General features: G+C 40.1%; 1 protein-coding gene across 1 annotated transcript; it reads right to left on the bottom strand.

Annotated features, from left to right (window-relative positions):
• Positions 1-2,057: 2,057 nt before the first annotated feature.
• LOC144307933 (histone H2B-like) lies at positions 2,058-2,738 on the bottom strand. Its single transcript, XM_077888010.1, has one exon. It carries the CDS (start codon positions 2,644-2,646, stop codon positions 2,236-2,238), a length of 411 nt encoding a protein of 136 aa, XP_077744136.1. The 5' UTR covers positions 2,647-2,738; the 3' UTR covers positions 2,058-2,235.
• Positions 2,739-11,752: the final 9,014 nt, after the last annotated feature.

Genomic DNA, 11,752 nt, shown 5'->3' on the forward strand with positions numbered 1-11,752 from the left:
TGACATGATTGTAACAAGTGCCAAATATGGTTCTTACTCCTGATATATGACAGCAAATGAGACAAGGACTCTCATATCAGGAAGTTCACTATCCAGTGTGAATTAAAGATAATAGTTAAGGAAACGGATATCTGAACCAAATAATTCTACAAAGAACTAAGTATATACACACACATACATAATGGGGGAGAGAGCAGTACTAGATTAGGTGGTCAGGAAGACCTCAATGCAGAAGTAGCAAGCAAAGGAAAATAAGATCCTAAAACGACTGTATTAAAAATTTCGAATAGGCATTGAACATGAAGATCAGTTAAACAGTAATTCACATGTAAATTTTAAAATATGACAAGAATGTAAAATAATGTGAGGAAAAAAACCTAAAAGCAAACAACTTTTGAAATCCAGTTGAACCTAATTCAATTACAGGACATTTGGGCAAAAATGAAAATTCTAGAGTATGCATACAATGAAAGGGTGAAGAGAAAGAACAACCCAGTAGGTTGACTTTGATTTATCATCAGTAGACTGCCAATAAAAAGAGGTACTTCCACTGAGCATACTCTTATTTCACAAACTCATGTGATTTTGAAAAACAAAAAATTGAATCTGCTGAGTGCTCTCAAAACCAGTTTACTCAATGATGGAGAATATGACTAATAGCAGGTCACATTATGGTCATACTTAACAGAACTGTTATCAGGGTGAACCTGTTTGAGCACCTTCTAAAGGTAGTTAGAACAGAAAACCCCAGGCAGCACATTGAAACTCTTCATTTTAGTCAGGGATCTTGGAGCCCTTATTGTGAGAAGATGCAAAATCAATCACTCGGGTATTGTGACAACAACATCTTTTTAAGAAAGAGGAATGAGTTGGAGAATGAAGTAGGGCAAGTTGTGTACGGCCTGCATTTCTATCAGGTTAAGAAAGAGACATGAATGCCAATAAAATTGGGAGTAATGAAAGAGCTCAGATTAATTTACAGCTTTCAGATCACTTCCAATCAAGGAAGGTAGGCCTAAACATCAGGAAACAAATCACACAATACGTATCTCTGATACTTCAAAGTGCCTCCAATTAAGGGGTTCCCTTACACAAATCTAAGGAAATTTTAATATTGGAAATGCTATAATTTACTTAAATAAATCAAGAGAAAATAGTGTTCTCAATGGCTGCTAAAGCTACCAAGAGGGCGCTTTTGATACCTAGTAAGTTACCTTAAATGGCTTAGAAAACTAAAATTGTTGTTCTGAGCACATAGATTTCAAACAAAATCTTAATATCACCTTTGCTGATGAAATGCTACTATCATTCTTATTAGAGCCAGCAAATGAAAAGAAAGCTTTTAATCAGCATTACGATTTAAAAGTATTTGTGAATATTTGGAAATTAAATTTTAAGAAGATTCAAACACTAAAAAAGGGCCTAAATAGTTTTGTTGATCTGATTGCACTGCAAATGAGTAAATATCTAGAAAAGCTTTGTCTTGGGAAACCTTACACTCCTAAAAGTAAACAGGAACTGCTGAAGCTATTATGTCAATCATATCTGCCAATATTCGCTGTACAAAACATTATAACAGAAATTTAAAGAAATTTATTGCAGGATCCATTTAAAATTGTAATAAAATTATGTATTTTATTTTAACATAATTACATCATGTTAACATAAATTATAAGTGCATATGAAAAAATTTTTCTAAAAAAGCATAGAGGAAAAAAAAATAAATAAAAATTAAAAAAAAAGCATAGAAGAGAGAGACGTTTCAGATTTTAAAAATCTCCTCAATAATTCACCTAACAGAAGTCAGATGGATTCTTATATCAGTTTCTGCACTTTATCTCTTGCCGTATCACTGATTATGAGCCTCTGGGAAACTCACCATAGGCTCATGAGAAAATGAGAGAGAAAAGGGTAAACATCATTACAACTGGAAAAAAAACCCCATTGAGACTGACCTACAGAAATATCTAACAGAAATGACTGTTGGGGAAAGCCAAGAAATGCAGCATGGTTAAGGAGAGTTCACAATTGTCCAAGGAATAAACGGCACTCAAATATATTTTAAAGGAGAGTTGATCATGTTTTGTTCATGGTAAAAAATACTTTAAATATCTGCAGAATGCCACAAGAACAAAAACTAGAGTTTGTCCCACTTTTTAGAGCTACAGGTCTTTTTCTGCCAAGTGAGGTGGCTCTGAAAAGAGCCTTTGGTTTGTGAGGTGGTCCTGAGGCAGCTCACTTGCTAAAGGTGTACCTCATGAGGGCCTTGGTGGCCTCAGACACCGCGTACTTGCCAATCTCCCCCGGCAGCAGCAGGCGTACGGCGGTCTGGATCTCCCTGGAGGTGATGGTGGAGCGCTTGGTGGAGCGGGCCAGGCGAGAGGCCTCGTCAGCGATGCGCTCGAAGATGTCCTTAACGAACGAATCCATGATGCTCAGGGCCTTCTGTGAGAGGCTCAGACCCTCGTCAACCTGCTTCAGAACCCTGGGGAAGTAGATGGCGAAACTGTCTGAGCGGCTGCGCCGGCAGCGACGGTGGCATTGACGCCTTGGCTTCTTCCTCTTCGGGGTCTCTGGTTCGGCTTCCCTGGGCTCTTTAGTGCCCAGGCATTCCTCCGAAGAGGTCTCACAGCCAGGCTCAGCCATGTGGGGCTCACCCTCCCGACAGCTCAGAAGGACGGACAATGGCGGCTGCTGAGGGGCACTGGCCCCTTTATAGTCGCTGCATTTCCTGACGTCACAGGCAACCTCTGTATCTGATTGGACAAAATACAATACAGGGAAGTGGGGTTCTATGCCAGGCTGTGTCGCTTATGATTGCATGCCCTCGAGTTTGACATCACATCAGACAATTAGAGAGGGAATCCAGTGTCCTCTAAACTTCTTGGTACCTCGGTCAGAAAAACTTTCAACCATTCCATTTCATTGTGCATTTTGTCTGCTGTTTTTCAACATCAAAATAGTAACAGATCTTGGGATCCCTGGGTGGCGCAGCGGTTTAGCGCCTGCCTTTGGCCCAGGGCGTGATCCTGGAGACCCGGGATCAAATCCCACGTCGGGCTTCCGGTGCATGGAGCCTGCTTCTCCCTCTGCCTGTGTCTCTGCCTCTCTCTCTTTCACTGTGTGCCTATCATAAATAAAATAAAATAAAATAAATAGTAACAGATCTTAGAAGAGTCGTGTTTTTATCAGAATACTTCATATTCCACATCATCACCTTATTTCTGATAAGCAGTAAGTGCCATTGGATCAGGATGCGCTAGAAACCAGGATGCTCTGGAGACCCAGAGTCAATGTGTATACCCCTTAAAATGGCAGCAAAGGTAAAGTGGTGGTGATAGAAACACAGGAGCACATAGGGAGACAAGGAAGAAAATGACACCTGTGTTTAAATAGTTAACGAATGTATAACAGGATGTAGCACTTCTTGAGCACCTTCCCCCCCCCTTTTTTTTAATTTATTTATGATAGTCACGCACAGATGACTCGTGGTGCTACTTTGTAAATGCTATAGGGAAGGACCTGCAGAATGGGATATCCCAGAGCTGAATCTTATTTCCCCATGTTTTCTGCACAAAGCAAGAGGTGAGGATATGAGATTGGGGTGGTTGGCTGTGGATCTGCTGAAAATGCCTGGTGCCCTGTGAACCTTAAGGTTTGTCCACAAGAGATAACAGGAGATGCCAGAAATTCTCAAGCAGAGCTCTCATGTGCATGCCTGGCCTGCCCTGGTGGGGCAAGACACATCTAGTGCCTAGAATAGAATGGAGAGAAACACAAGCAACCAAGAGTCCCCAAGAAGCCTCCATTCAGTCAGTCACTAGAATACCTTTTTTCTTTCTTGTCAAGCAACCAGATGACAATCTTAGCAGAGGGCAAAACCACTACTAACAAATAAATCAGAATAGATCTGGGCACACTGGCCAGTTTTTCAGGACCAGTTTGCTTACATTTTCAAGCAACTACCATCACTGTCAGATGCTCAGCCTAACCCAACAGGTGCCACTACAGGAAGGGAGAGGGAGAAGGACCAGCCCCAGAGGGACTGACAGCCTGGAACCTGTAGCTACCACAGATGGGTCCCTCTGAAGATCCTTTGCCCTCCTCTGGCTTTCCAGGTATCATGTCAACTAATCAAAGTTGGTATTAAGCTTCCTGTTGCCTGTCTCAGAAATACTACAAAAACATACCAGTCATAGAAAGGTCAACCAATGTTTGTTCATTGATGTCCCAACAGGGGAGCTTTGGAAAGACTTCACCAGAAGCACCAAAAATTGTAGACCTTTCAACTTTGGCTTTTTTGAGGGAGTCTGATCTCTATATAACAAGCCTATAGTTCCAGGGGAACAACTGTCCAAATTGGGACCATTTCTCCTACTAATCAGAATGGACTGTTGTCCTGGGCTAAGCCACTGTAGCTTGGGCAGGAACTCTCACATGGCCAGCAGAGTGCTGGTGCAAATCAAGAGAAATAACTAACAAGCAGCTGCCCCAAGTTCTGACTAAGACCCTCAGGAAAAATTGCAAAAGCCACAGTCTCCAAACATAGCACAACAAAGAAGTCATACTGATAAAAACAGCAAGATTTTTAATGTTTTCATCAGGATTTGCCAAGTTTAAAATTTTAAAAAAATATTTTACTTATTTATTCATGAGAGACACAGACAGAGAGAGAGGCAGACACAGGCAAAGGGAGAAGAAGGATCCATGCAGGGAGCCTGATGTGGGACTTGATCCCAGGACTCCATGATCACATGCTGGGCTGAAGGCAGGCGCTAAACCGCTGAGCCACCCAGGGATCCCCTAAAATTATTTTATGCTTGGAGGTGGCAAGATAGTTTTGGATCCTTAAAAAACATGTCAGTGATCTCAACCCACAGCAGTTGTCAGTAAAACATGTGTGGCAAAGAGTGCAAAAGCAAGCCATGTCCGATTTACTGCCAAGGCTAAAACCTCACTGAAAAAGGAGTGTATGAGGGTGCTTAGCAGGTTATAACAAAGCCCTTGTTACAATCATGTCACAGGTACGTGGTTGAAGACAATTAACCAGACTGTGGAGACAAAGGCCAGGGTTGGGCAAATGAGCTGACTTTCTGTGCCATGTGGGAGGAAATGATACAGCCTAAATTTACGGAGTGCTTGTTACATTTGTCGTGCTGAGCATTTTACTTCCGTCATCTCATTTAATGCTCACAACAACCCTATGAGGTGGATAATACTATCATTCCCTTTTTACAGATGAGAAAACACAGGCTCAGAGAACTTCCCTAACGCCACACAACTGGTAAATATTACTATTTACCAGCTGCGATTTGTACCCAGGTGGGTCTGACTTCAAAGCATATCAAATGTGCTGCCAGCAGACACCCCTCAGCTATCAGCCCTCTTTGAGGATACTTTGGTTCAAGACAGATGTCTCACCAAAGAGTTCAATAGAAAAGATGGACTTCTCAACCATTGAAGCTAAGAAAACTGGATATTCGTATGCAAAAGAAGGAGTTTGGATTCTGACCTAGCACCATATACAAAAATTAACTCAAAATAGATCAAAGACCTAAATGTAAGAGCTGACAATGGGGGATCCCTGGGTGGCTTAGCGGTTTAGTGCCTGCCTTCAGCCCAGGGCATGGTCCTGGAGTCCCAGGATCAAATCCCACATCAGACTCCCTGTATGGAGCCTCCTTCTCTCACTGCCTGTGTCTCTGTCTCTCACTCTCTGTCTCTCTGTTTCTCATGAATAAATAAAATCTTTAAAAAAAAAGCTAATAAAATGAAAATCCTAAACATAAAAAAAAAAGGCCATATCATGCCAACAGAAATGGATACTTAGGATGTTTCCATATCTTGGCTATGGTAAATAATGCTGCAATGAACATGGTGGTGCCCGTTCATTGTACCCATTTTCTTCAGATAAATACCCAGTAGTGGAATTACTAGATGATTATATGGTACTTTTATTTTTAGTTTTTTGAGGAGCCTCCATGCTGTTTTCTACAGTGGTTGCACCAATTTACATCCCATACATTATATTACCAACAGTGCATGAGACTTCCTTTTTCTCTCCATCCTCACAAGCATTTGTTATTCCTTGTCTTTTTAATTATAGCCATTCTAACAGGTGCGAAGTTGTACCTTGTTGTGGCTTTGATTTGTATTTCCCTGATTAGTGATATGGAAGGCCTTTTCATGTACCTGTTGGGCATCTGTATGTCTTCTTTGGAAAATTGTCTGTCTATTCAGATCATTTGCCCAGTTTTTAATCAAGTTGTTTGATTTTTCTTTTTTCTGCCTTTGAGTTTTTGGAATTCATTATATATTTTAGATATTAACCCTTTATCACATACATGATTTGCAAATATTTTCTCCCACTCGGTAGGTTGGCTTTTCATTTTGCTGAGGATTTCCTTTGCTGTGCAGAAGCTTTTTAGTTTGATGTAGCCCCATTTGTTTATATTTGCTTTTGTTATCCTTCCTCTTGGTGTCAGATCCAAAAACTCAATCAATCAATCAATCAATCAATCTCCAAGACTGATGTCAAGGAGCTTAGCACCTATGATTGCTTCCAAGCGTTTTATGGTTTTGGGTCTTGCATTCAGTCTTTAGCCTGTGGTGTAAGACAGTGATCCCGTTCTATTCTTTTGCATGTGGCTGTCCAGTTTTCCCAACACCATTTATTGAAGAGACTGTTCTTTCCCCTGTTGTATATTCTTGGCTCTTTTTGTAAATTAATTGACTGTATATGTCTGTGTTTATTTCTGAGCTCTCTAGTCTCATCTGTTGATCTATGCATCTGTTTTTATGCCAATACCATACTGTTTTGATTGTTATAGCTTTGTAAAATAGTTCAAAATCAGGGAGTATGAGGCTTCCTGCCTTGTTCTTCTTCCTCAAGACTGTTTTGGTTACTTGGGTTTTTTTTTTTGGGGGGGGGGTGTTTTTTTGTGGTTCCATACAAATTTTAGGATTGTTTCTTCTATTCTTGTGAAAAATGCCATTGAATTTCAGTAGGGATTGCACTGATCTCTAGATTGCTTTGGGTAGGATGAACATTTAATAATACCAATTCTTCCCCTCCCTGAGTATGGAATATCTTTCCATTTATTTGCATCTGTTCAATCTCTTTCATCATTGTCTCATAGTTTTCAGTGTACAGATCTTTCACTTCCTCAGTTAAATTTAGTCTCAGTTATCTTCTTCTTTCTGATACAATTGTAAACGGATTGGTTTCTTAATTTCTCTTTCTTATAGGTTGTTAGCAGTGTGCAGAAATGCAACAGAGTTTTGAATTTTGATTTTGTTTCCTGCAGCTTTACTGAATCCATTTATTGGTTCTAACTGTCTTTTGGTGGAGTCTCCAGGGCTTTCTATAAGTAATATTATGTCATCTGCAAATAGTGACAGTTCTACTTCTTCCCTTACAACTTGAATGCCTTTTCATTTCTTCTCCGTGGTTGTTTTGTTTTGTTTTGTTTTGTTTTGCCTAAATGGTCTGGCTAGGACTTCCAATAGTATGTTGAATAAAAGTGGCAAAAGTGGGCGTCCTTGTCTTGTTTCTGATCTCAGAGAAATAGCTTTCAGCTTTTCACCATTGAGTCAGCTCGTCACACATGGCCTTTACTATGTTGAGGTGTGTCCTCTCCATTCCCACTTCTTGAGATTTTTTTTTTTAATGAGAGTCGAATATTGAATTTTGTTAAATACTTTTTCTGCATCTACTAAGACGATTCTATGATTTTATCCTGTGTCTTGTTAATGCAGTGTATCACAATTATTGATTTGCATATGTTGAGCCATCCTTGCAACACAGGGATGAATCCCCCTTGATCTATGTTGAGCCATACTTGCAACACAGGGATGAATCCCCCTTGATCATGGTGGATGATTTATTTTTAATGTGCTGTTGAATTCAGTTTGCTCATGTTTTTTTTTTTTTTTTTTGAGAATATTTTCATCTGTATTCATCAGGGATATTAGTCTGTCAATTTCTTTTCTTGTAGCGTTCTTACCTGGCTTTTGTGTCATAGTAATGCTGGCCTTGTAAAATGAGTTTGGGAGTATTCCTTCCTCTCCAATTTTTGGGAAGAATTTGTGATGTATTGGTGCTAGTTCTTTCCTTCTTTCTTTCTTTCTTTCTTCTTTCTTTCTTTCTTTCTTTCTTTCTTTCTTTCTTTCTTTTTTTTGGTGCTAGTTCTTTAAATGTTTGGTAGAAGTCACCAGTGAAATAATATGTTCTTGGGATTTTCTGTTTTGGCAGGTTTTAAGTAATGATTCAATCTCCGTACTTGATATTAGCCTGTCAGATTCTCTGTTTCTTCATGACACAGTCTTGGTGGATTGTGTGTTTTAGGAATACATCCATTTCTTTTAGGCTATCCATTTGTTGGCATATAACCATTTGTAGTAATCTCTCGTGGTCCTTTGTATTTCCGTGGTGTCAGTTGTAATGTCCCCTCTTTCACTGCTGGTTTTATTTGAGTCTTCTCTCTGTTTTCCTGAGGTAGCCTAGCTGAAGTTTCATCACTTTTATTTATCTTTCCAAATCACCAGTTCTTAGTTTCATTAATCTTGTCTATCATTTTTTCTGGTGTCTGGCACATTTATTTCCACTCGGATCTTTGTTACTTCCTCCCTTCTGCTGACGTTGTGCTTAGTTTGTTCTTCTTTTTCTAGCTCCTTGAGGTGAAAATTTAGGTTGAGATCATTCTTGTTTCTTAATGTAGGTGTTTGTCACTGTAAATTTCCCTCTTAAAACAAAACATATAGGTTGCTGCAAAAGCAGTTCTGATATGCTATGCTTCCATTTGCATTTGTGTCTGGATTTCCCCTTTTGGTTTCTTCTTTGACCCAAGTGTTATCCAGAAGCATGTTGTTTAATCTCCACATACTGGTGAATTTTCTACCTTTTTGCCTGCTAGTGATACCTTGTTTCATACTCTTGCAGTCAAAAAAGATAGTATGATTTTAATGCTCTTAAATTTGCTAAGACTTGTTTTGTGATCTATCTTGGTGAATGTTCCATGCGCACTTGAGAAGAACGTGTATTCTGCTGCTGCCAGATGAAATGTTCTATATATGTCTGTTGAGTCCGTTTTGTCTAAAGTATGGCTCAAGTGCAGTGCTTCCTTGTTGATGTTCTTGTCTGGAAGATCCATGCAATATTGAAAGTGGGGTGCTGGAGTCTCCCTGTATTATCCTATTGCTGTTTATTTCTCCTTTCAGTTTTTTAAGTATTTGCTTAATATATTTAGGTGCTCCAGTGTTGAGTGCATATTTATGATTGTTACATCTTCCTGAAGAATTGACCCCCCTCATCATTACCTAACGACCATCTCTGTCTCTCGTTACCATTTTAGCTTAAAGTCTATTTTGCTCGACATTAGTATAGCTAACCCCACTCTCTTTGGTTTCCACCTGCATGGAATAGCTTTTGTCATCCCTTCACTTTGGATCTATGTATGTCCTCAGAGCTGAGGTGAGTCCCTCGTAGGCAGCACATAGTTTGATCTTGCTTTTTGTCCACTAAACCACTCTATGCCCTTTGATTGGTGAATTCAATCCATTAAGAGAGTAATTATTGATAAGACTTACTAATGTCGCCTTATTACTGGTTTCTTGGCTGTTCTCTAGTTCCACTTTTCACTATTCCTTTCTTGATGCCCTCCTTTGTAAATGGAATATTTTTCGTAGTGGTATGCTTTGATTACTTTCTCTTTATCTTTTGTGTATCTAGGTAGTTTTTACTTTTTGGCTCCCATGAGGTTTACACACAACATCCTGTAGGTATGACAGTCTATTTTATGCTGACAGCTTAACTTTGATGACATAGCAAAACTCTATCCTATTATTCCCCACCTAAATTTACTGTTTTTACATCATTGTTTATATTTTGTGTGTGTGTGTGTGTGTGTGTGTCCGTTAACAAATTGTTTTCAATACCTTTGTCTCTTATTCTTTATTTTAAAGTTACCTAGTCAGCACATCACCACGTTACAGTCTTAGGGTATTCTGAGTCTGACTGTATGCTTACCTTTAACAGCGTGTTGTGTATTTTCATATGTTTTGGTGTTACCAATTAGTTTCAGCTTGAAGAACTCCTTTCAGCATTTCTTGTGACATAGGGTTAGTCACAACGAGTTCCCTCAGCTCTCGTTTACTAGGGAAAGTCTTTATTTCACCTTCAATTTGGAAGGGCAGCATCGCTGGGTAAAGAACTCTTGGTTGGCAATTTCTTTCTTTTAGCAGTTTAAATATATCATCCCATTCTCTCCCGGCCTTTAAGGTCCCTCCCAAAAAACCCACTGATAGCCTTATGGAGCTTCCCTTGTATGAGAGAAAAATTGTTTTCTGTTGCTGCTTTTAAAACTCTCTCTTCGATTTTTGTTTTGTTTTGTTTTGTTTTTTTAAAGATTTTATTTATTTATTCATGAGAGACACAGAGAGAGACAGAGACACAGGCAGAGGGAGAAACAGGCTCCATGCAGGAAGCCTCACGTGGGACTCGATATTCGGTCTCCAGGATCATGCCCTGGGCCGAAGGCGGAGCTAAACCACTGAGCCACCCAGCCTGCCCTTCGATTTTGGTTTTAGACAATTTTATTGGTATGTGTTTTGGTGAAGCATGTTTTGGATTGTAATTTTGAGGTGACCTATTAGCTTCATGAACTTAGATGTCCACATCTTTGGGGAGTTTTCAGCCATTATTTCTTTAAATAAGTTTGTAATCCTTTGTCCTTCTCTTCTCCTTCTGGGGTGGCAGTAATTCATACATTATTGCTTTTTGATGGTGTCCCTAAACTCACATAGGCTTTCTTGATTCCTTTTCACCGTTCTTTTTTTCCTTTTGCTCTTCTAATTGTATAATTTCAATAGATAATGTCTTTTAGCTCACTGATTCTCCCTTCTGCTTGTTCAAGTCTGGTGTTGAAGTTCTCTATTGAATTATTCAGTTGCTTGTATTCTTCAGCTCTGAAATTTCAGGTTGGTCCTTTTTTATGTTTTCTGACACTTTGTTGAGCTTCTCATTTTGTTCTTGTATTGTTTTCCTGATATCATTAATTTGCTTATCTGTGTTCTCTTATAACCCTCTGAGCATTTGTAGAACAATTTTTTTTTGTGAATTCTTTGTCAGAAAATTCCTGGATCTCCATTTCTTTGGGGCCCACTACTGGAGGTTTGCTGTGTTCCTTTGGTGAACACGTTTCCCTGATTCTCGGATCACTGTTGCCTTGTGTAGGTATCTATGCATTTCAAGGAGCAGTCACCTCTTCCAGACTTTATGGAGTGATTCTGCAGTGTGGATGTGCAGCACACTGGGCTGTGCTATGACCCTGCATCTACTGGTGCAGGGCACTAAGGGCAGGGGCACACGGCAGCAGTGGGTCCAAGGAGGCTGTAATGTCTCTTCAGTTCAGGCCACTGAGGTCCACATTATCAACAACCGTGTGTATGTTGGTGAGCATGGTGGAGAGAATGCAGTGGCTGCAAGGGCTGTTGGGCTCCTGAGTGGTGACTCCAGGACCCATAGCTAGGGACCAGGGCAGGCAGTAATGGTGGCCAGAGCCAGTGGTGTACACATACTCTGCTGTGAGGGCCTAGTGCAGGTGTCTATGTGGCAGCAGTGGTCACCTGCAGACACACTTGTGGTGATGGGGGTCAGGGTGGGTAACAGAGGCCAAGGCCATCTATGCACTCACTGGAATCTGTGGGGGACCTGGGTGCCAGTGTGCTCTCCTATGGCTTCACACTCTACCCA

Source organism: Canis aureus, chromosome X (genome assembly GCF_053574225.1).
Source record: "Canis aureus isolate CA01 chromosome X, VMU_Caureus_v.1.0, whole genome shotgun sequence".
Lineage (NCBI taxonomy): Eukaryota > Metazoa > Chordata > Mammalia > Carnivora > Canidae > Canis > Canis aureus.